The sequence below is a fragment of the Lycium ferocissimum genome, chromosome 2 (genome assembly GCF_029784015.1).
Source record: "Lycium ferocissimum isolate CSIRO_LF1 chromosome 2, AGI_CSIRO_Lferr_CH_V1, whole genome shotgun sequence".
In the NCBI taxonomy this organism is placed as follows: domain Eukaryota; kingdom Viridiplantae; phylum Streptophyta; class Magnoliopsida; order Solanales; family Solanaceae; genus Lycium; species Lycium ferocissimum.
Window position 1 is genome coordinate 2318226 of NC_081343.1, and position 25902 is coordinate 2344127.

Here is a 25902-nt window from a genome sequence, read left to right on the forward strand (position 1 = left end):
ACTTATTTTCACCCTATTTACATAGTACTCCCTTTATTTCAGTTTATGTGAACCTATTTCCAGAACTCTTTCTAAATTTGTAAATAATTTAACTTCAAATTTACCACTATACCCTTTATGAGATGATTTATAGCCACATAAATACTAATGACTTATTTAGACCATAAGTTTTAACAGGCTCTTTTCTTCAATAAACTTTGTGCCAAGTGAAACAAGTTCACATAAATTGAGGCAGCGGGAGTATAATTCTTCGGCGAAGAAAATTTCATTATCCCTTTTATAACATAGCTCTACCCCTATCCCAAATCCGTCAAGTTCAAATCATAAAATAGCATCCGGTGACATTGGATACAACAATGTGCTGTGCCCACAGCTTTCCTCCTCCTCTTTTTTTTTTTTTTTTTTAACATGGCGTTAAACAACGTCATTTTATGGTCATTGATCCCTTCCTTTAAGTGAAAAAAAAAAGGTTGATAAATTCTTAAACATGTCATCTCATCCTATAATAAATCATAACTAAGAAGGTAGAATTTTTTAAGGACCCGTTTGGCCATAAGAATTATTCACTTTTTTTCGAAATTTTTTTTCACTTTTTTCAAAAACTAGTGTTTGGTCATAAAAATTCCAAATACAATTCGAAATTGTATTTGGAATTTGAAAAACAAGAAAATGTTATAAAATAATAAAACAAGAATATTGTAGAGAAAGAGAAGAGATATCTTTATTTCTCTTGTTAGGGATTCATTTACAATAAAGGGGAATTTCTATATTTATAGGGGAAAAGTGACTTGATCCCAAAGTCACTAACCCTAATATTTCTCCTAAAGATAGACACCCACAATAATAAATAATATTTATAACACTCCCCCTTGGATGTCTATTTGATAGATAATGTGTCTCGTTAAAACCTTACTAGAAATAACCCAGTGAGAAAAATTCTAGTGAAGGAAAAAGAGTACACATTTCTAATAATACAACATTTGGTTGCCTCATTAAAAACCTTACAAGGAAAAACCTAGTGGGACAAAAACCTTGAAAGGGAAAAAGATTACAACGCGTATTAACCACCCCTGATGAGAACTTCAATCCAAAAACTTGAATCTTAACATCTCAATCTTGTGCACCATCTTCTCGAAAGTTGCAGTTGGTAGAGACTTGGTGAATAAATCAGTCATATTATTGCTCGAACAAATCTCTTGCACGTGATATCACCATTCTTGTGGAGTTCATGTGTGAAGAACAACTATGATGAAACATGCCTTGTCCTTTTATGAATCCTCTCTTTAGTTAGCTATGTATGTTGCTGCATCTTCAGTCTTTGGATAGAGCTGCATCGGCATATAATATTGTTGAAATCACTTCAATTGCGTTCTTGACTTGCTTTATAAACATATGTTATCTTTATATGATTTGACTATCATGTAGACAGCATCGTATGACTGTAATCCTTCAGAGTCATAGCAAAATATATAATGCTTCAATTGCATAAAAATATGGCACTTCAGGACCAAATAATTCTGCAAGTTTGTCATTTCAACAGATAATATACTGCCTTTGAGAACTCTTCAAGAGTTTCAATAATATTCAAGTCATCAACTTGCACCAACAATATGACAAATTTTGATTTCCACAAAGACGTAAGGATAAATAGAGTCATTTGTTCCCTTAGTCAGTAAATATTCATTAAGGTGATAAAATCGCGTTCACCTTGCTTAACTTAATTCCTATAAGAATTATTAATGAATTTCTACAACTTGTAAATGCTTCAGGCATTTAAAATTCTTCAGGAATTTTCATATAATCTTGTCAAGTAATTCATATAGGCTGTGACAACATCTATTTCTATTTAAATGATGTGACATCATCCGGTGTCCGGACAAAGAGAGTCCAATAAGCTTTACGCTTACCAAGATGCGTCATTTCACTTGATAATAATTTCTACGTTAGCATGCTTTAATAGACGTTGAATTTAGATCCTCACAATCTTTTACAATATTACGCTATATTGTACCAAAGATATCGTCGACGATATATCATTTGTATCGGTTCGCAATGTGACATAAATTATTGAGATCTCATCACTTTCATTATTTTAGGTACCTAAACCTCTCAAGAGGTTTCATGAAGTGTTATGTTGTATGCTCTTCCAGAGCACATTGCCTCCTTATTGTGACCATTTTAATCATTTGCTCCTCTCCCTTTTCAAGGGTTATTTAATTTGAAACCAATTGATCTACCATGCATCATGCACGTTGTAAACTTTGTCCTTCAGGGACATTGATATTAATAGAAGCATTTTGCAGCTGAAATATGAAACTAGTTTTGGGCCAGTAAATGCTTCTAGCATTTAACTTGAGTTACTTTTTTAATAAGGATCATCCGAATGATAATTCACAACATATTTCCTAGCTACTTATTCTCTCCCCCTTATGTTAGAAAAACTAACATATATCCCATCTTCTTTGGGGGAATCCATCTTTGTGCATCATGATAGATTAATTAATCATATACCACACATAAAAAACTGTTAGATGGAAATATCTGGTTCCTAACCCTGAACCAATTGTGAGGGGTGAATTTATCATAATTTATTGGTCTGAAACATACAAGCGATGTTGTATACAATATATCATATCTCAGACTAGCACATGAAGCTTTGTTCTCATAAACAATGATTTAGCTATTTAGTAGAGGCATTTAATGTCAAACCAATTTGGATATAAACCAGCGTTATCGAGATGGATTGTCTTGATTACATAATTTGAAAATTGTGCTCTTAACTCAATTATTTTGAGCAAGTAATTTTGTAAATGTTAAACATAGGTTGACAATAAACGCACATGTGACGGTCTTATCGATGCATCTATTTAAGACATCACGTAACAGGTGAACGGGCCCATATTCACCTTTTATATTTTTTAGAATTTAGGGAATTCAATCCCAAGATTAGCCAGTATATTCAACTTATCATGAGAATAAGCAACAAAAATAAATTCTTGAAGAATCTTTTAGTTCTTCATTATATGTCAAATACTCAATGTGCACATCATATTTGAATCAGGATAGCCAAATCGCTCATGCGAACTGATAAAATTATCTATACTAGTAAACTTCAGGTTTACAATGCCATGTGCTATTTATTTTAGTAAAACTTCTGATTTACTATGACATGAATTCTTTTTCGCATCGATAAACTTCTGGTTACCGTAATATGTGATTTCATCATGCTTATATTGTAGTACACTTCGGAGAATAAGGCGTGTAACCTTTCACATAGATATTTCATGCCTGCTATGATTTTGAAGATATTTAATCCTCCCATCATTTATAGCTTCAATATGACAACTATTTACTTTAGTAAACTTCTGGTTTACTACAACTTGTGTTTCGATCATAACAACTTCATATATTACAATCTAGAAAGAATTACATAATAGTATATAAGCTCTTCAGGAGATTTCTATTTATTCTTCATACTCACATATTGTTTGGACACTACTAGTGCCATGATCTTCTAGATAAATAGTTAGCTCTTCTGGAGCACTTAATCATTCATTTTGTACTACCAAATATTACTTAAATACTGCTGGTATCATGAAAGAAATTTTTACTTAAACACTGTAGGTGTCATGGGATGAACAATAATTAAATGGACACGTAAAACAATAGTAGAGTTCAAAATTTGCTACTTTGGGAGCAGATTTCTGAGTTTGCTACTTCGTGAGCAGATTTATGAGTTTACTACTTCAGGAGTAAATCATAAAATATTTAGAATATTTTCTTTTTCAATTATTCTACCTCTGTCTGAGGTGATGCGTGATATTTTCACAACCAAGAGCACGTTTGTATTTATAATCTTTACTAAATATCATCACATTCACTTCAGGGAATGGATCTGTATTTGTAACGTTTATCAAACGTTCTCATTCTTCAAGAATGGAACATAATCATCAAAACGTGCCTTAACCATATAAAATTATGATTGCTTAGAACCTCTTTTAGGATATTACTACTTCAGGAGTAAATCAAGTAAAAAATATATATAATTTTTCTCTAACATATCTTCCTTTATAATCACAATAAGCCCATGAAAGTATTTACCATTACGAGTGGTCATTGGCATATTCCACTTCTGGTGGTAAACAAATTTAGTTAGAGCGAGACCATATAAAATATATCCTCACTTCTGGTGATTGTACGTCTCATGCTATTGTAAGTAAGTGATGCTCTGCAGGAGCAAATTTTTAACGCCTCTCAAAATATTATTATTACACCTGGTAATTAATAATAGTAATATATAGCTAGAATGGATACTAAAATCACCTTTTGGAGGTGACAAATTCTAATGCCGTGTATAAATAATTTCAAGATATTCATTAATTAATGGCATATCTAACACTTGTACAATCCATACATGAATTTAGGTGAATCAACACGAAAGAAGAGGTCTTGATTAAAAAAAAAAAAAACTTATCATGGTCCACAGTAGGCAAACGTTATGCAGTAACAAAGTTGATATGAGATCCCATGTTTGTAGTTTAACAGTATTTGGCCAACAAATCAAATATTATACTATTTTTGATCGATTCCACTGTGATCCACGTATTACGATAAAAAATCACTAGAATTAATAGAAAAGTTATGGACTGATTATAACACCAGTGAGTAGATCGTGATATTCTTTTCCAATTTTGGTATATCATTCATAGCCACGATTTAAAGTTGGATTATAATAACTTGGCAAAATACATCAAAACCCCCCTGAACTATACACGAAAAGTCGATATCACACCTAAACTATACGGACGACCTATTACACACCTGAAATATAAAAAAGTGATATTATTTACCCCCTCACGGACATTTAACCGGCCCTCGTATGCGGAGGTGTTCCACACGCGCGCGACGCGTCGACACGTCAAAGCAACACGTTATTTGCTTTTTTCTCTTACTTATTTATTTGTGGGCCCCACGTTTTAAAAAAAAAAACTTTTTCCCTTTTCATTGTGTCTTCTTCACTGTGCCTTCCCCTGTTTGTTTCTTCACTTCATCTCCCATGGAGATGAAGTTTTTTAAAAAGTTTTTCCCTTTTCACTTCATCTCCATTAGCACAGCCCCCCGCCCCTTCTTTTTCATCTTGACAAAGAGACTCCCATGGGACAAAGAGAGCACAATCAAAGTGAAGTCAACAGAAATCGAGAAACTAACAAAACTATGACTGATCATCATTCTCAAGAACACAATCAACAAAAACCAAAACTCCTACCTTTAGTAAGTAGCATAAAAACTTCAGTCGAGAAAAATGCAACTCCTTTCCATTTTCCAGGTCACAAAAGAGGCATAGCTGCACCATCTTCACTAGTCGATATTATCGGTATTGCGCCATTTCTTCATGATGCAACGGAGAAGACTCAAATTTATCCAAGATTAAGAAACAATGCGTAACTACAATGAAGAAATTGCACGAATTGCCCTTCAAATGAACTTTTAACAACAATGAAGATATTGCACGAACTGCCCTTCAAATGGAAAATTTTCTTCATTGTTTAACAACAATGAAGAAATTGCACGAACTGCCCTTCAAATGGACTGAAGAAGGGTTGCACGAACTGCCCTTCAAAGAATTTCAAAAAAAAAAAAACACCACAATGGGGCGGCGGCGTGGTGGCATGAACGGAGGAGAGAGAATAAAAAAAAAAAAAAAAACAGGGGATGAAGAGAAGGGGGAGGGGGCATGAAGATGGAGTGGGGGTGGCGGGTTGGGCTGGGGGATGAAGAAGAAGAGGGTGGGGTGGGTTGGGGATGAAGAAGAAGAGGGTTGGGTCGGGTGGAAGGGTGGGGATAGGGTGGGTGGGGATTATAAAAATATATATTTTGTAATTAAAAAAGAAAATAATAAATAAATTTTAATTAAAACGCGCTTATTTTTCAATTATTTTTATAATTTGTGCCACATCAGCCTGTCGGGTGGTATTAATATCACTTTTTTATATTTCAGGTGTGTAATAGGTCGTCCGTATAGTTTAGGTGTGATATCGACTTTTCGAGTATAGTTCAGGGGGGTTTTGATGTATTTTGCCTAATAACTTACCTGGAAATTACTTCAAATTGCTTCTTATACCTTCGATACTTTTAAAGTATTTGCTCGAGATGGCAGAGTCTCGTGCTGATAACGTGTTATAAAATAATAAAACAACAACAAGAATATTGTAGAGAAAGAGAGGAGATATCTTTATTTCTCTTGTTGGGGATTTATTTACAATGAAGGGGAACCTCTATATTTATAAGGGAAAAGTGACTTGATCCCAAAGTCACTAACCCTACTATTTCTCCTAAAGATAGACATCCACAATAATAAATAATATTTATAACAGAAAACTTATTTTTCAAAGTTTTTCACTTTTTTCACAACCAAAACAAATACTATTTGCAAAAATTATGGCCAAACACAACTCCAACTCCAAAATTCCAAAAAAAGTGATTTTTTTTTTTTTTTTGGTTTCTATGGCCAAACGCCTACTAAAACTGACCAAATGAAAGACGCATAAATTGGACTGGAGTAGAGTAACATGAATGCAGCCAGCCTTTAGAGATTGCTCAATAACATAAGAAGACTACTGGCTACAGTTATTAGTCGTAGAATGCAGCTGATATATGTTTCTTGAACAATTCTCTTGCCGATTCGTCGTTCTGCAAACCTCAAAGTGCTACTAAAACAATTTTGATCTAGAAAACTATCTTCTTATCAAAGACATAGTTTGTGTTTGGTATGGAGAAAAACATTTTCTGGAAAATATTTTCCAATTTTCTCATGAGGAAATACTTATAGTACCACCATTTTCTAGTTTGGTCTTATTACTCCTTTTCATTAGACGACCATTATAGACCACCATGTCCTCTGATGGAGTAGAACGAATCCTCAAATCAAATAAACAGAATCAGGCCTCTGGTCTAATAAAGTGATCCAACTGCTCCGGCAGGAAAAAGTGAGGTCATAGATTCATCCAAGCAGCAGAAATTTCAAGATAAACGCATCAAATGGCCAACTTTACAGTTACAATACCGAAAGAACGTTACATATACAAGCATTCTTGTTCTTCCTCCTCAATTTCATTTCTCGGAAGCACTTCATTTCTTGCTACAAGTATCTCAAGCATCAGCTGCTTTCTCCATTTCATTTGCATCATCACTCAATTTTGTCTGCTTTGACTTGTAATCTTTCACAGCAGCCTTTATTGCATCCTCCGGGAGCATACTGCAATGCAGTTTAACAGGTGGAAGAGATAGATGTTTTGCTATCTCCCTGGAGTACCATCAAATACCACACAAGTTTCAGCATAATAAGCATGTTTAAGAATAATACGTACTACCAACTCTCTTCTATTATATTATCACGGACACGAGCAATGACATAGAAATGACCATATATTCTTGTGGACATTAATTTATACACTCACACCTAGCTTCACCCATAAACCTATGTAGTAATCAAATCTATCATCACAAAAAATGGCAGTCAGACAAACCTCATGTACTGGACAATATCCAAGTGAAAGAACAGAATGAATATCTACGACTCTAAAGTATTGCTGTTTAGAGATATCTGAATCTAGTACAAAATAATAAAGGCATCTCTATTGGACTCGGAGTTGATAAAGTTGCTGTCGATGGAGTTAACAGTGCCAGCGGTGATGAAGTTAAAGAATACCATGAGTTGCATAATTGCAACAGGAATAAACAAGAGACAAACATAGGCTAACCAGTTTTTTCCTGCTCTAAAATGGGATCAGTTCTTTCCAAGAACAGTAACGGATAGTCTGTTCGAGGAGCTTGCATTTTTTCCGAAGAAACATTTAACTTGTTGATTTAATAACCATATGATATTAACATGATCTCCTACCTACTAATGTGCGCAAAATTTCCATACAAATTGAACATAACATGATCTCCTACCTACTAATGTGTGCAAAATTTCCATACAAATTGAACAATCACACAAAGCAAAAGCCTAACGGGCCTTCTGTGCTCTGACTTGAAAATCTTCAAGATCCTTTAAACAATAAAATTTAAGTAACATTCTTACATAACCAGCCCTTCTTCAGTTTCTAGAAACAAAGCAACAAATAAAGGGGAGAAAATGATAACAGAGACCTTCACCAAGAAGTTTGTGCAAACTCTAAGTACGTAGGAATATACCCAAAAATTGGAGTAAAAGGAAGATCAGATGGTGGATAAGTAAGAACGAAGAGAAGAAAGGTGACCCACGAAGCAAGGATGAAGAGCAGGTCAAACAATCAACTATGGATGAAATAGTAGCACACACGGCGATGTCCATCATAACAACTTTTTTCGCCCAATGAAAGAGACACACAAAAGACCCGGGTAGAAAAATACCCAGGTGGACTTTCCCTGCAGATTTAGCATCATGTGGACTCATGGTCCATTGTATCAAATACTGAACTACGAGTAGAATTACACTTCATCTCAGCCAAAAAGTGAGAAAGGTATAATATTTTAGGTGGTGTTTGGATAATGTACTTTTTTGATGGAGTACATCAAAAACTAGCTTCATGTACTTCATTTTCTAGATGCAGTTAACATTTTATTAGTGTGATGGGGGAAAGACTTGGCATATAAGGTACATGTAAAAGTAGAGAATCTTACAAAAAAACAAAACCCACCATCCAATTACCATAGCAATATAGTGTAACTAAAAGGTCTACAAATATAGAAAAGATCCACCCTTCATCTCCAACTACTCTGGTGCACAATTGCAACATTTACTAGTTCCTTCTAAGTTATTCCTTCCTCGCTTTTTCTCCCCTTTATCTTTCCTTTCCAACTATCCAATCCCTCCGAAACATACTAGTCCTGCTCTCCACCTTCTCAACTCCACCAAGATGATGGCTCTTTTTATCCATGTTCGGATAAGTAACTGTTTACTCGTACTTGATCTTTTAGTACTAAAAAAGGGCCCACCAGATTATTGAATAGCTATTGTAAAGAGAATCCCATTGTAATAATCTCATTTGAACCAAGTGGACTGACATGTAAATAAACTAATAGCTTAAAATCCAAGCAAACCCCCACTTTATTCATTTTATCTTCTTCTTGGGGCCTTTTGGAGGAGGGGTTGAATGAAGCTACACTTTTTCTTCTGTTATTCCACATGCTATCCTGGTAAAAATGCTACTGAATTAAAACTACATCTGCATTTACACTGTACTAGCATTCAATTTGGAAACCAATGAGTCCTAATTTTATCCCAAGTCGGAGAAAAGTGGTACACTATAAACAGAAAATAAGAAATCACTGACTCAATCGTCGGAATGGAGGGAACAAAACAGTAGTACTATTAAACTGCAGACCATCACAAATGTAGGACAAACCAGGAGCCAAAAGCTGACTCTTCAAATTTAAAATAAAATTTCAAACTTATACCAAACGGACTCAACCATTCGTTTATTAGAAAATAAGGTTAACTAAAGAATAGGAAAAGGTCACCAGTAAGGTAAACAGCTCTAGGTTACACAACTATATCCAATTTATAGAGTCAAAAAGACTAAGAAAAAAGTTGAGAACTTACGTATTCTTTATGGATAGTACTTCCTCCATTTGCTTCCCTCTCAACCATTCAGTGGCTGAAAATTAGAATCATCATATTTCAGCTTAGTAGAATCAAAAGGCTCAGTAAAGCAGTTTACAATCAAATGACAGTAACTTTGCTTGTTTGGGACTGAGAGATGGTTGTTCAATCAAATTATAGTCACTTTGTTCACTATCATCCATCAAAAACAAATTAAGCTGCGGAAGACGCACTTAGAACAGAATCCTTAAGGGAAATAAATACATAATGATAAAGTGAGCAGAGAGAGGCCACTGATCGATGACTTTTATAGACAGTCGACAGCAACAGGACTCAAACAAAACATTTTCTCAAACTTGTCATCATCTTCCTCTGTCCCAATTAATATGGGACATTCCACGTATCCAAAAATCAATTTGACAAATCTTTTAAGCTAAATCAAGCTAATATATTATTTTTTGCAATATTTGGATATTCAGAAACTACATAATGTTACTTTTTTTACATGTCAAAATGGAAAAAGAAAATACCTCATTTCACTTAGCTTCAACCTCAAGAAGCCAAAGTCAATTTTACCAACTTTCTAAGCTAAATAGATACAGTTTTTTTTTTTAAACCCAGAATGTGGATATCCCGAAGCTACACAAAGTTCCTATCTTTCACTTAATTTGAACCTCAAGGGGTGTAAAAGTACCCAAAAATGTTTTTCTTTTGATCAAAGCTAAATCAAGCTAAGTAGTTTTTTTGGTGCAATATTTGGATACAGATAAACTACATGAAGGTACATCTCTTCACTTCATGCCAGTATTATTACCTTTTTAGTCTATTCTGAAAAGAATGACCTCTTCCTAAATTTGGAAAGAATTTAACTTAAACTCTCATTTTACCTTAATGAGAACTTGTTATAGCCACACAACACTCATAAAGAGGGGCAGCCCGATGCACTAAGCTTCCGCAATGCGCGGGATCCAGGGAAGGGCCCAACCACAAGGATGCATTGCATGCAGTCTTACCCTGCATTTCTGCTAGAGGCTGTTTCCACAACGGTTATATCATATTTAAAACAAAAACTTTCAAAAGTTTTGTAGCTACACAAGTGTTATGACATGGTAGCACAAGTTTTAATAAAGTCTTTTTTTATTTCTTAAACTTGGTGCAGCCAATCAAATAGACTCACATAATTTGAAACAGATAGAATACCATTTTATTTAGAGTTCAAGTTTCGTGCATTGTCAGCGTACACAACATTTTATACCATCAGGTCAATAAAAAATAATTACAGGAAAAATCTTCCATAGAAATAAGATTTCTATTCCTAAAAAAAATGTGACCTGATAGTGTACAGACTCACATAAAATACGAAACAGACCTACGGAAGAAGAAGCAATAGTGGAGCCACGTCCAAAAGTTTTAAAGCAAGCATCGCTATTTTCCCGGTATTTTGGTGGACTTTAATCTGTAGCTTCATTACATCTCCGCAAGCAGGTGCACCAACTAGGCCCGTGCCAACAGTAGGGTCATTTTTTTCAAATGAGCCTACATTCGTGGATTATTGTAATGATCCACTACTCTCTCATGATATACCCGCTTCTGCACAAACCATTGTGGACCCGGACGGAGAATTATGTGGCTCATTGGCTCAACATGTTTTAATTGATTGATCGGAGATTTGTTGAGGAAGAGTATTTATTTATACTGATTTTTGAGAAAGGATTTTGGCCTTTATTCTACTGGGCTGCTACACAGAACTATGACACCGGAGGCAATGGTTTGCCTTTTTGACCTCGTTTTACATGTTTTAGCAAAAATGTTCCTCAGCTGATTTAATGAATATTCAGATGGAAATATTAAATTAAGGACGCCCGTTCTCCCTTGCTTCCTGTCCAGATAAATTGCCTTGAAATCTTGGCAGGGCAATACTTGTCCTTAACCCGTTCCCCCTGTCACCCAATAAATTGCCTTGAAATCTTGGCAAATAGGCAACACTTGCACTGGACTCCTTCTCCCAACTAAATTGCATGCAAATCTTGGCAAATAAGCTCACTTGAAAAATTGTCTCATCTAAGCTCTTTGAGATTGGTAAGACTATCAGGACACTTAGGATCCAGAGCAGGAAATTGCCTAACATACAAGTAGTCAAGCAACTTGCATTCTTGTATAACATTTGGGAGAGAACTTGTCACATATTAAGATTTCTAGCCTTCTGATAGAATGGAAACAGTGCATATCCGGAATTGATACGAAACTTGAACACCTCCTTATCTCTAGTTTCTCAAGAGATTCCAGGCTTTTAAACCAATCTGGTACACCAGCCAAGTTCTTACACCTTATAATGGATAAATACTGAAGAGATACAAGCTTGTTCATGTGCGGCAAAGATGTCAACGCAGGACATGTATCAGCTCTTAACTTTTCCAGGCAAGGAAACACTCTGAATGGTATACCCGTGGAGCTTGTTGGTTTGACCATTCAACTAGCATAGGCATGTCTGATGTCCCTCAACGTTAATTCTCTCAAAGCTAGAAATGAGCTGACTGTTTCACTAGAAGAAAAAAAAATATTGCTCGGACTACCAAGATCTGTTAGACCATAAAATTCATGACCCAACACATCTCACATCATCATTCCACATACTTTCACACACCTTAGACGCTGAAGATGCCCAGTGAGGGAACATGTTCGCACCTGTTGCAGTTCAGTAATGCTATCTTTGTCAAACTGTTAGAAATTCTGACTGGCGTCTTAGCACAAGCCGTGATGGAAAACTATCACGACCCAACTCACAGTCATGATGGCACCTACACTATCCCCTGGTAGGCGAACCGTTTCCAAAATCATTTACTTCTTTGTGAGAAGTCAAGAGCGGAATTACAATATGTAAACACAATTTGATTAATTAATGAAACACAAGCAAATGCGGAAAGAATGCCTTTATCATAAAAATTCCCAAAACCTGGTCTTAACTTGTACAAGAGCTTCTACAAGGATTTACATGTTTGAAATGATAACAACACCAAATGAAAATAAGTAATGTCCGTAAGAAGAGAATGGACAGAATACACATGAAGAGACTCCGGGCTGCAGTTCCGGCTAATAGCTCACCCAAACATCTCTATGATATCCTCGGGATCTATCACGAGATCTCGCCCACCAACCTGGAAACAACTCTACAGTCCATAAAGGGTGTAGCAAGAGTAGTATGAGCACAACACAAGGCTCGTAGGTATCATAGGCCGACAACGATTAGATAATGCATATGAATGAGCAGAAATCAACGAGTAGAACAGATAAGCAATCAAGTACAGTCAGTAAACATGTTCGGATAACGTTTCACAACAACAATAGCACAATAAGTCTCAATATTCTCCGGTCATAGCCTAGGTTAAAGCTTCTATCCACAAGTCCGCCAAGTCTCTAACTAATCACTTAGCAAACAGGCAACAATTCAAGTAAATCCCCAACAAGAATCCAATGAGATATGTGCGATACAATGATATGAAGTACAATACAAATGGGGTGCAATGCAAGTGCTATGCAATGCCCCCACGTCTCCTCTCCGTACCGTACACACATGCTAAGTGCAATGCCTCGTAGCCATGACCCGCGGGGGATCCGCGAAGTTCATGTACCCCTCGTTCTGACAAATTACCTCGAACACGAGCACTCTCTCGCTCCGGTAAATGATCTCGAATCACGAGCACATATTACACTCCGATAAAGACCTCGGATCACGGACTCTCATCTCTCTTTTACACTCTCCGGCAAAAAGCTCAGAGGCTCACTCTCACTTATCATCATTTTTTTGAGTAAAAGGTAACTTTGTATTCACACAAAAAACTCATCATATGGTGATGAGGTATAATCTTACATCCCTTGGTAGGCTGAAACTACCCTGAAACAGCAAAAAAACTAGACTTTAGACTCTATGTTGCTCGGACCCTTCACTTTTGCTGCCGCACCCGTGTCCGACACGACACGACACCGACACCGACACCGGATTCGTGTCGGATCTGGTCAAACAACATTGGATACTTTGACCAAATCCATGGACCAATCTGAGAAAAAATTTGAGGCCAAATTGGAAGAAACGGCGAGCTCTTGAAGAGTGGACACTTATTGTATCTAGAAGAGTTTCAAGTTAATTAAAAATTAATATTTAATTATAAATGAAACATAACTATAAAAAATTATTTTTGTTTTTTATTTCTAGGCATAGATTTAGTTATTTTTCTTATAATTTTGAATTATTTTAGCCGAATCCCCGCACCCGTATCCGCACCTGGATTCGTACCCCCGAATCTTAAAATTTAGATCATGCCGAATCCGACCTCTAGATCCGTACCCGTATCCGACACTCGACACCGAGTCCGAGCAACATAAGACTTTACAGATATCCTATAAAACAACTAAGGATTCTACTTCCCCCACCATATCCTGTTTACACTAAAAATAAAGTAAACTAAGGCACTTCATCTTGATCTTTTGAGTGCTGCTGCCATTATCATGAAAACATCTTGCATTCCTTTATTTCCATAGTGTCTATGCATGCTGGTATATTCTCCCACCAGTTCTCCTTAGATCTTCTTTTTCCAATTCCTTTCTAGCTGTTCAAAAGTTCAAAAGTGGTCTTTGGCATGACCCAACTCACTCCAAGTAAACATAAGAACATGCTTCACAGATTACAGTTGTTTTGCAATGTAGGAATAGGTGACCATTGATCTCTGTTTCTTGTCCACACATAAAACACTTTGAGCAAATCTGAGTACCTCTTCTTTGTAAAGCTTCATGAGTTAGGCATGATCTTCTGATTACCAACCATGTAAAGCAGGCTACCTTATGAGGAACTTTGACCTTCCAAATTAGTTTCAAAGGCCATTCTGCTAGTATTAACTGATTGCTATTCATGTTCCAATAACAAGATTTTATTGTGAAATCTCCCTTGTTAGGCAGCTCCCACACAGGTCTATCAGGACCAATTGAGTTGCCCTGGAAGGTACCTAAAATCTGGAGCAAGTTTGTTACTCTGTCTATTTCCCAATCATTCAAGGCTCTTCTAAAAATCAAGTTCCACCCTTGATTGCTCCACAATTGAAAGACAGTAGCATTCTTTTGAAGGCTTATGATGTATAAGTCTGGGAACAGCTCTTTTAGACTAGTATTTCCTATCCATTTTTCATTCCAAAAATCTATTTTTAGTCCATTCCTCACCTTTATGTGCATTTTACTATTTAGCAAGGGCCACAACCTTCTAATTGTCTTCCATACACTACACCCAAAGGTTCCATCAACTTCCAAAGTGCTCCACTGATTTAGAAGACCATATTTCTATGCAATGAATCTTTTCCGGAGGGCCCTATCTCTCACTTATCATCATTTCCAGTTTCATAATCATATCAAATCACATATGCAATATGGAATGTATGCTATGCATAGAAATCAGTCCCAACAACACCACACATAGCGGGATCAACAGTCACATTATTACATCATAATTCATTCCCTTTCAATAACCTTCCTTTCCGGATGATAAGTGAGTTATCAAGAAACAGAGATGAGTACAGTCAATTCACAATTACAACGAATCACATATGAAATATGGGATGCAATGCCATGCATGGGATCAACCTCAAATACACCACATAACATATGATCAACAAACACTTGCCATAAAATGCGTATCAAACTCAACTTCTTTAATGTTTTCCTTCCTTTTTCACGAGGCAAGTGAGATGTAACAATGTGCATCATAGAATCAATAATGCAAGCCAAGAATACTGAACACAATTCAAGTTATTACTTTCAGCCTTTCCTTTCCTTTCCATGGGATAAGTGGGAATCAAATGACAAAACAGATCAATCAACTTACACACGTATTAGCAAACACGGCGACAAGCCCATGCCCGAAGGCCTATCACGCTTTCCCCGTCAATCAATACCATTTACATATGATTCTCTAACTGGAGTCTAAACATAAGTAAGTCGTAACCTACCTCAAAGGCTGAACAGGTGCCACAAACATCAAGCCAAAGCCTTTCCCTCCCGAATAGCTTCCGAATGATCAAAGTCTAACAATTTAGTATTCTACATTAGATTCCGAGACTAATAATACCCATATTGCCATAATACTATTCGAAATAAAAACAACCTTTAAAAAAGAAACCCGGCCCCACAAGGGAAAAATTGGAAATTCAAGTTGAAAACGGTTTATTCAAATCTTAGGAAGTCCAAATACCATTTTTTTCATCACAAACTAGTCTCATTTTAGCATCAATTTCATTATTTCATCAAAACCCCCAATTTATAAGAAACCTGCATTCCGTTTGGAAATTTGTTTAAAAATCAAAATTGGAGTTAGAAGTAGCTAACCCAAACCAGAAATTGTAAAATCCTTTCGAAATCATCCATGAATGTAGTTAAGGGGTGCCATTATCAACCTAGGGTTCATATTCATCAAACCCTTATTTTCCATAGCCAAAATCTTTTAGAAAAAGCAAGATGCAAACTTGGGAACTAGCCACCCAATGATTTTAATGATTAGGATCTAAGAAATGTCCCAACAAAACTCAAATTGGATGAAACATGGTTCAAAACTTATTTTAGGGTTCATAACCCAAATCCCCCGTCTAATTCACAATTCCTACCATAGATTCCATATATAGTACATTATAAAATCATAAAAGAGTATAGGGAAATTACCCCAAAGAAAAATCCCAAGAAAGTTCCACCAAATCACCCCAAAATCTCTCTCTAGGTCTCAAGTTTGTGGATGAAAACACTAAACACGAAATGGGGAACAAAAAGGGTTTCTGATTCAGTGATCCCACCTCTGCTAACCATCCCCCGCTAACCATCCCCCGCATCTGTGGAAAATTACCCGCAAAGGCGAACCCACTTAAAATCTGAAATCTCGCAGGTACGGTGAAACTTCCGCATACGCGATCCCACGCCTGCGGAAAAGACCTCGCAGGTGCGAAACTGCCTGACCAAACAAACCTCGCATCTGCTGACCAAGCCTCGCAGAGGGGGCCCGTAGGTGCGATCCAACCACCGCAGAAGCGGCACACCATAAACCAGAAAATTCTGGTTTTTCACCAAGTTCATCCTGAAAGCCGAAACTCATCCGAGACCTCCCGGATACAAACAAATCATGCAACCCACTATAAAAGCACGCTACAAACTCATTTGCCCTCTCGGAATTCCCAAAAGAGGTCATCTTGACCCGGTCAACCCCCAAACCCCCAAAAACAAGATTTTCAACCAAAGGACCAAAATATCCCCGACCACCTCAAGAACCGTTCCACCCATCCCTGCCAGTTAAATGTACTCTAACGACGCTAGGGGAAGGGTGAACAAGGGTAAAAAGGATAAAACCCCTAAACGACCAAACGGGTCGTTACAAAAACTCATACCACTAAAGTTGGCTATTGTCAAATCTTTCAAATTCAAAAGGGCCCAAGACCTTCCAATACGTTCTCATCACTGGACTCGAAAATTTGGCTACTGTCAAATCTTTCAAATTCAAAAGGGCCCAAGACCTTCCAATACGTTCTCATCACTAGACTCGATTCTTTTAGCATTTAACGGACGTCAATGTAGCTCCAAAGAAATAAGATCTGCTTTCTGAATAGGTTTGCTCTCTGGTCTCTTCATTTGTTCCAAAATTTTCGAGACTGTAAAAGGGGTCACTTGGTAGGAGGGATATGATGGGATGGGATGGGATTATTATTCCTATGGGATTGGAATTATCCCATGTTTGGTTGGTGGGGTAACTGCATTGGTTTCCCACCCAATTCCATCTTTATTGGAATAACGTATCCTTAACGACCCCGTAAATCTTCAAGCTGCCACTTAGGTTGGATAAGTACCCCAAGTCAGCAATCGGGCATTGTCCTTGACTCACAACAAAGAAAGGCAATGTCTGAAGACAGAAAAGTGGCCCTATACCAACAAACATACAATTCTTTCTATTGAACTGGATGTCTTCCATATAAAGATGCCTCAAGTTTATGAAATTTCGAAGATTGTTTGGCATCTTTTCCACAATGCTGAATCTCAGTGTCTGCATATTGTAAAGCTTTGTGATGGTATCTGGCAGTCTCTTAATAGAAGTCCTTGATATGTCAACGTACCTTAAATGTTTCAATTTTCCTACTGAATTGGGCAGTTCCTTAATATAAAAGCTATCCAAAACCAAAACACGAAGATATTTGACACCTGTAAATTGCTATCAAGGGTCTCAACCACACCACCCACTAACTGTTGCATTCGTAACTTAAGGAAAAGCTCTTTCGGAATGTTTAGTGTAACATCTTCTCTGCAAGTAACTGATAAATGGATGGCCTTGGTATTGTCATTTAAATCCTCAGCTTTCATGGTAGAGCAGAACTCCTTTGAGATATGCAATGCCAGATCATGCACGAGATCACGCATCTTGCAACTTTAAAGCTACCATAGTCATCCTTCTCAGCTTCTTGGAACAACGAACTTTGCAACAATATATCGAAGTACTTGTTACCTGTTTCCTCCATCTTCAAATGTTCTTCCTTAGAACAGTTAATCAGTCCTTGCGCCATCCACATTCCACAGTTGAATCAACTTGTCCTTTTCCATTATGTTGACATTTGGGAAAATTGAACAGTATGCAAAACATTGTCCTAAAGATAAGTAAGGCAAATGACTGTAATTCAGCCGCATGGTAGATAAAACTCCTCCACATTCCATGAAGAACCCCACACCAAACTGTCCTCTATTTTGAACCACGTGTGTGCATCATTCAGAGAGTACATTAAACCTCCTAGCCTTTTATAGCCAACGGCACACCACTGCATCTACGTGCAATTCTTCTGCCAATATCCATCAATTCTGGTGTCTTTAGTTTCCCCTCTATCTCCAAATGCAATTGTCTTAAACAAGGACCAACTATCATCATCTAATACTCCCTCCGGATCAAAAAAAGTGTCCACTTAACCTTTTTTTTCTTGGGTCAAAAAAAGTGTCCACTTATTAAATCAAGAAACAATTAACCTTATCTTTCCAGATTTGCCCCTATTAAGTGTTATGTGATCAAATCCCAATGGGTATTTAATTAGGGGTAGTTTAGTCAATTTACATGTTTTTTTTTTCTTGGAGTGAGTAGTTTCTTAAGGGGTGTGCAAATGGCTAAGTGGACTCTTTTTTTGATCCGGAGGGAATAGTACATTTAGCCTATGAATTGAAGATGAATGCATTGTAACAATCACTTCATCACTGCGTGTTAACAATCACTTCCTCACTGCGTGTTGTTACTATTATCTTGCTTCCTCTTGATCTGCCAATCTCCATCAAACACCTTCTCATACAATCCCACTTGTCTCAACCCTCATTCCAGACATCATCAAGAACAAGTAAATACTTCTTTCCATGCAAACTCTGTCGAATTTTTCTTATGATTGCTTCTCGATTAGAACTCCAAAATCAGAAAGAGTCAGAGACTGCACCATCTCAATCAAAAGCCTTTCAACCTTAAATTCCTCTGACACACAAATCAATACTCGTTCATCAAACTGCCTCAACACTTCATCATTCTTGTAGACTAGTTGAGCAAGGGTAGTTTTCTCTTGACCAGGCATCCCAACGAGCTAATAACCGCTAAATCCCTTTCATTCTCCCAACTGATTAACATGTCGATTACCATCCTCACATAATCATTTCTACTCACAATTTCTGATTCAATTACTGAAGGATAAGTTTTCCTTAACTCAACTGTGTAACAAACCTGCAGGACCACTCTGGTACACTGAGGCGCAGCAACAGGGACAAACAGTCCCCAAAATACCTGGATGAGTATGTGGTCCCTAAGGCCAAGAAAGGACCACTACCCCTGCCAAAGACAATTGCGGATAGTGCACCAGCTGTCAAGGAATATCCAGATCAAGACCCTCCTATATAAACAACAGAGGAACTCTAGAATAGGGCATGAAAGAACTTGCATCTTATTTTTCTTAGCTAAAGTTTTAGCACTCTGGAATCTCCCTTTTCTGTTTTCTCTTTTTTATCTATCATTTCCTATGTTTTCCCTAAGTTGAGGATTGCTATCTTGTAATTTCTCCCTTATCAGTTGAATATAATCCTAAATCATTACAAACTGTCATTGAGGCTGCATTCATTAATTGCCCTAAGTCCAATATCATGTGATTCTTTATACAATTTGTCAAGTGAAGGATTAATTTCCTTGATCATGTGACCCAACTTGAGGCGAAATATAAGAGGGTTTAAGGGAGTGTGAAAATTAGGTATCTTGTTCAGCTTTTCGCTTTGAATTAGCTCTAAATTTTGACCGGAAACTTCAACGGCTAATTCATCAAAGACATTATCAGCATCAGATTGCTAAAGCTGTGAGTTTTTTCAGCCAAAAGTGAAAGGTTCTTAAAATTAATGTGTTTGTTCTCAGCATCGGATAGTAAAGCAAGGATCATTCCTAGTTTTTTGGCAAAGATTCTTAGATCTTCTTTGAAGCCCCAAACAATGCTTACCTCGTCTGCAGATAGCTGGATTAATTTAGTCAGAACCCGTTCTGTGACAACTTTGAGTAGTGCAGCTTCAGCCATTTCCCTGCTTTTCCTAGAAGAACAGATGAAGAGAGAGCTATTTACCAAGCACTGATAGTGATAACCATGGAAAAGGCTGATCACAATGAAATCTGATCATCAGAAGTCAACCAACATTAAGAAAAACTTCCTCTCTCTTTCTATTGAACTTGGACTCACCAATGATTTGGCCAACAACTACAAATTCTTGAAAATATTTTCTGAAGCACTTTTTGATATTACTGAATTCTTTTTTCTTTCAACTAAATTAGCAAAACATCTCTGGAGTAATTTGTCAGTTTTTCAAAAAAAAAAAAAAAAAAAAAAAAAAGCACATACTGAATAGTGTATTTTCAATTTTCCAAGACTAAATAGTGCATGCACAGTGTACCCAGAACCTGGAACTTAAAACATGTAAGATATGCACATTGGACACTTTGGAAAACATTAGTCTCCGCTGCATATGAATATGGGTAAATTGGTGCATTATAATTGTTGCTCTTGTAATTATACCTTTACATGTTTTTTCTTTCGAAACCCAATCACTTTAAGACAGAATCCAGTACTCAGATTTCCAGCTGAGAATTAAAACTCCATACAAGAAAAAGAAATTCGAAGGCAATTGTTTATCTGTAGAGAGTATAAACTGTCTACCATGGTTAGTAACTCTACAAACTCCCCACTTCAAGAAATCTTCATTTCCTTGGGGGGATGAAATTGTATCTTTTACAGGATCCATTGAAGCTACTTTGGTCCTAGACATATATTACAAACTGTTTGAACAGCAACAAAGACGACATAATGATGAATAATCATCAAATCAGCAGAAAATAATGATATGACTCTCTAGGAAAAGGAAAATCTCTATCCAAAATGACATGTATAAGAAACTAAATGAAGATCCTGCCTAAACTACCATGTGTGTTTGATTTGTAATTTGATGATTATAATTGCCCAGCAAAACTCTTCACCTTCAAGCTGTCTTTGGCTTAGGTTTGATCCCCTTCACTCTTGAATACAAGAAAACTCCAGCAAGTGCCACTCCAGTGCCTACATAGAGTAGTATGAAATATTCATATAATAAGAAAAGTGATACTACGCCTTTTAGACTGAAACATTGCTCCACTAATTTTACACCTGCCAAAGGAGGAGGGAGAAGGGGTTCCATTTTGTTCTCCATCAAGTTGACAAAAAGCAAAAGAAGTAAGGTGTCGTACCGATAGCGTTAATTGGGGAGACAGGCGTGCTGAAAAAGAGAACAGAAGACACAATGACCACCACTCGCTTCACACAATTACCCACAGAATGGGTAACAGGAGATACCTTCTCCAGTATCATGTATGAAATCTGCACCAAGTGATGTGTCAGCAAGATGTAACATCCTCAGCCCTTTTTAAATGGAAGAATAGATTGTTTTGAATTTCAACAAACTTTATCACATTGAACGTAAAATGACAAAGTATAAAGAACTTATTCGTCATGGCCGCTCGAGCAAAGTAAGATATCAAACAAGTGATCCTCTGTGGAAAGAGTTATAGTATCAGACAACCTTCTTACTCTATGTGTGAAATTTTAATAACTACCCTCTGCTTTCAACAGAGCATGCAATCTTAAGCCTTCTGCCCACCCTGACCTCTTCACCCACACAGAGGGTAAATTTTGCTACACTGAAAATTGCATGGGCCTAATCATAAGATATGTTATGATCAAGCTTCCAAACATTTTCGAACAGGTTGTCACAAATCAGAAGGGTCTCAACAAACTGGAAAAGATTATTATATAACGTAGAAGTTCCTTTGTCAAAAAATATAATGCAGTAAGTTTCAGCTGTATTTCCTTCTTGTTTCCTCTACTCTTCACCATTTAAATAGCACAGGACCTTATTGTATCAGCATGATCGCTTCCTTTTTCCATTCGTAACTAAGTCATCTTGAAAACCTAAGTCATCTAATTAAATATTTTTAAAGTGTCCTCAATATTTGCCAGACATACAATGGAGAATGCAAATGGCATGTTAATGTTTGAATATACACTTATCATTCTTCAGATTTGAGAAAGCAAATGGCATGTTACTGTTTTTTACCTGCTGATAAGCATGAAAGCAAAGAGATGCAAGGAGAGTCCTTGTGTATATCTGGTTCACATTCAAACCCTGGCACCAAAGCAAGTAAAAAAGACTTGAGAAAAGGGTCTTGCACTTCCACACCAAAGAAACAATCAGGTAGGGAATAGTTATAAGGGTAAACCAGAATACATTTTCCCCTCATAAATCACTTACAGCAGATTCAAGGTATGCAGGGGTGAACTTAATGCCTTCCATGAAAAAGGCAAACGGGGCCACCAAGATTAATGACATGATTGTGATTATTGAGAAGAGATTTATATTATCCAATGAGTCCTGTTAAAAGAAGATAAAACTGTAAATTATAAAGTATTGAAACGAGAAAAAGAACAAAAGACATAACTTGGTTTCGTTGTTTTGTCAAGGACAAAGAATACTGCAGAAACCATCGGTTACTTGATAACAAAAGGAAAAGATAAATATCACTCCTATTACAGTCCAGTGTTACATAAGTTCGAGACATACAGTAAAAACCTTCAACTTCTTGCACACACTTGATTCATAACCTGATTAAAGAGAGAAAACAGAGAATAAAATACCTCCTTCTTAACCATAATCTTTTTGCTGAGAACATTACGGGATTGATTGGCTAAGTTAGAGGCCATTGCACTCCAAAAGCCTGCCCTGATAATCAACAAAACAACAACTAGATATTATCTTGAAATGATGATTATGTTTTAATTTCTAAAACCTCTCAAGTCTTGATGCTAAAGAAGAAACAAACAAGAGAAAATCATATAGATTATACAGGTTTTGAATTCCTGACCAGTTAAATGACACTTCAGTCAGAGATGCCAGTCCCACTCCACCAACAATTGGTACAAGGGAAGAAATAACCCATACTGTAGGGAACTGCATGAACAGGACAGATTGGTCGTAATTACGATAAGTTACACAGATGACAACACTGAAACATACGTACTGGAGAAATGAAAATTTCTTATGAGTACTGCATGTAACACCATTGTAGTTTTGGTTTGAGTATTAACACCTCTGTGAATAGCAGATAATCAATCAAAAAGCATACCTCCCCTAAAAACATAGCAGAGAGGACAACTGAGAAGAAGGGCTCCAGAGCTTTAATAGTGTGTGTGAATGATACAGAAACTTTTCCAAGACTCATGTTGGTGAAAAGGTTGCCCAGCGTATGCACCGCTGCCAATGGAAAAATTGCAGCAAGCTGCCAATTGAAAGTTTAAAATACATAAGCAGGATTTAAACCATAACATTGTTAATTCAAGATACCTGTGCACCATTGATTTTTGGCCGTTTGTACAGATTGAACGTCCACATGAAAATAATGAGGGCAGTGCCAACAACAAGTTGCACAAGTGTCATTGTAACTGGGTAATGGAATGCTTTCAGCACCTGCAGATAACAAGAAGCGGTATCCAGGAGTTCAAAAACATCCAATTGCCAATCAGCTGTCATGTATAACTCCAAAAGACTTGTATCTACTTCACGGTATTACTATGTTACAATCAATTGGTACATTGCTATGCATATCTTGCGGAGCAACGACAGGTGAAACTTAAAATCAGCTCAACCAAATGCAGATAGATGTAGGTTCACAAATGCAAGAAGAAGCAAAATACACAAGTCAAGGTTAAAGATTCTAGAAAGTCACGTACTAAGCACATACGTAGTTTCAAATGAATACATAATGCTAAAGTGACTACACTATCTTTTGTAACGAAAAAGTCACTCGACTTTTCTTAGTAGCACAGAAAGTCATTAAACTATACTATTAAGTCACTCAACTTTGTCTAATTATTCACCAATTATACTCAAGCACAAGAAATTGTTACACGTACTAGTAACTTTCTATGTGGTAAAATTAAGTGATTTTTTAGCTACAACAAATAATTTTATGACTTGCATTAATAAATTAAGGAAAGTTTAATATCAACATTTTTGTTATAAAGAATAGTTTAGTGACTTTGATGCAATTCAGTTAAAATTGAATGACTGTATACGTAAATAACCCCTAAATGATTGGTAACTTGTTGTAGCAAGTAACCTGACTTATACACATCGTCACTGTAAAGAATTTTTTACACTACCAGATCATTTAAAGGATGTGAAATATGTGTGAATTGTAATATGAAGATAAGATATCTGCTACAAAAATTAAAAGTAAAAGTGATCTACTAGTACAAAATTATTTTATGACGGTATAAATTAAACTCCTCCACTTTACCTGATAATGTAAAAAGTTGTTTCCACTAACACATCACTCCCTCCATTCCAAAATAAATAAATTTACAAAGTCCAAAAATGTATCAAGACATGTGGTGCAAAAAACAAGAATAGACAAGGCAGACCTGCTTGTTATAAATGTTGAAGTATATATTAAATATATACCAAAGGGCGAAAAGCAATCCAAGATACAAAGTCTCCCCCACTGGTTTAGGAGCCTCTCCGGTGGTTTCGACCACTGACGTGGCCCGAACCGATAATGCTCCATCCGGTTCACGAGAAGGAACTGAAATCCATGATCCTGTTCCATTCAACTTTGAAGAAGAAAAGTTAATGGAACAGTACTTAAGTTTAGGATGTGTTTTGAAAAAATTAACTGAACCATATCGATACATAACATGGGAAGGTGAAAGAGAGGTAGGATTTGAAATTGATGGAGAAAATGAGATTGATGTGCTTTGCATTTTGGCGAAAGTAGATCGGAAATTTTAGAGGGGTGTGTGGGTGAGGGAGGCGTATTTATAGCGGGAAAAGGGAAAATTTGGGAGCGAGGATTAAGGTGATGGTATGTGAAGTGAATATATTTTCTATAGAGATAAAGGGTCAAAAATACACCCGAATTATAACTTTTTTTTTAGTTTTATATCTAAACTATCACTATCTAGTTTGCAAAACACATCTGAACTAAATGTGTGAACTCACTCTCCAAAAGGCAAGTGAAGCTAAAAAAATTTCAAAAATTTTGTCCATATGACATAAGTAATGCTATGGTGGCACCTATATGGAAATTAAAAAATAATATTTTTTTTATAAAAAAACTGTATATTTTTTTTTAATAACGGCATTATTTAAAAAAATCAGCATTTTTAAAATTAAAAAAAAAATCTGAAAAATAATAATAATTTTATTGTAAAAAAATATTAAAAATTTAGAAAATCAGAAAAAAATGATTTAGAAAATTGAAAAGTTGATTTTTTTTTTTTTAAATGTGAAAACTAGATATCAGTTTTATTTTTATTTTTTAAAATAACTTTTCCATTTCTTAAACTATTTTTTTTATTTTCTATAATTTTTGATATTTTTTTACAAAAATTATTATTTTTCAGTTTGTTTTTAAAATAAATAGTTGCTTTTTTAAAAATTCCATGTAGGCCATTGTGACATTATTTATCCACGTGAATAACACTTGGCAATATTTTTATATAAAATGGAGAGTGTAGATCACATGTCATGCAAGAATAATTTGAGGTGTGTTTTTCAAACTAAATAGTGATAGTTTAGACAGTTTTCTCAACTTTCTGATAGTTTATATATGAAACTCAAAAAACAGTGATAGTTCAGATGTGTTTTTCACCTTTATCTATATTTTCTATTTATCAAAGTAGCTCCCTCCGTCCTAATTCACGTGACATCTTTTTTGTTTCAACTTT

The 25902-nt window shown here is 36.1% G+C and overlaps 1 protein-coding gene and 1 long non-coding RNA gene across 3 annotated transcripts; both read right to left on the reverse strand.

The window, feature by feature from the left end:
• Positions 1-6947: 6947 nt before the first annotated feature.
• LOC132032693 (uncharacterized) lies at positions 6948-14261 on the reverse strand. Its single transcript, XR_009408581.1, has 5 exons — positions 13975-14261; positions 12689-13507; positions 10474-10608; positions 9587-9641; positions 6948-7303 (listed from the first exon to the last, which is right to left on the reverse strand). It is a non-coding gene; the product is annotated as an uncharacterized LOC132032693 (long non-coding RNA).
• Positions 14262-20760: 6499 nt separating this feature from the next.
• Positions 20761-24983, reverse strand: LOC132032677 (triose phosphate/phosphate translocator, non-green plastid, chloroplastic-like). Of its 2 annotated transcripts, none has more exons than XM_059422355.1 (9): positions 24598-24983; positions 23519-23641; positions 23301-23453; positions 23040-23125; positions 22813-22897; positions 22430-22549; positions 22235-22303; positions 21369-21498; positions 20761-21201 (listed from the first exon to the last, which is right to left on the reverse strand). In XM_059422355.1, exons 1-9 carry the CDS (start codon positions 24934-24936, stop codon positions 21125-21127), a joined length of 1182 nt encoding a protein of 393 aa, XP_059278338.1. In that variant the 5' UTR covers positions 24937-24983; the 3' UTR covers positions 20761-21124. The 2 variants fall into 2 exon arrangements, with proteins under 2 accessions (XP_059278338.1, XP_059278345.1); XM_059422362.1 differs by having other exon boundaries at positions 23301-23428; positions 24638-24915.
• Positions 24984-25902: the final 919 nt, after the last annotated feature.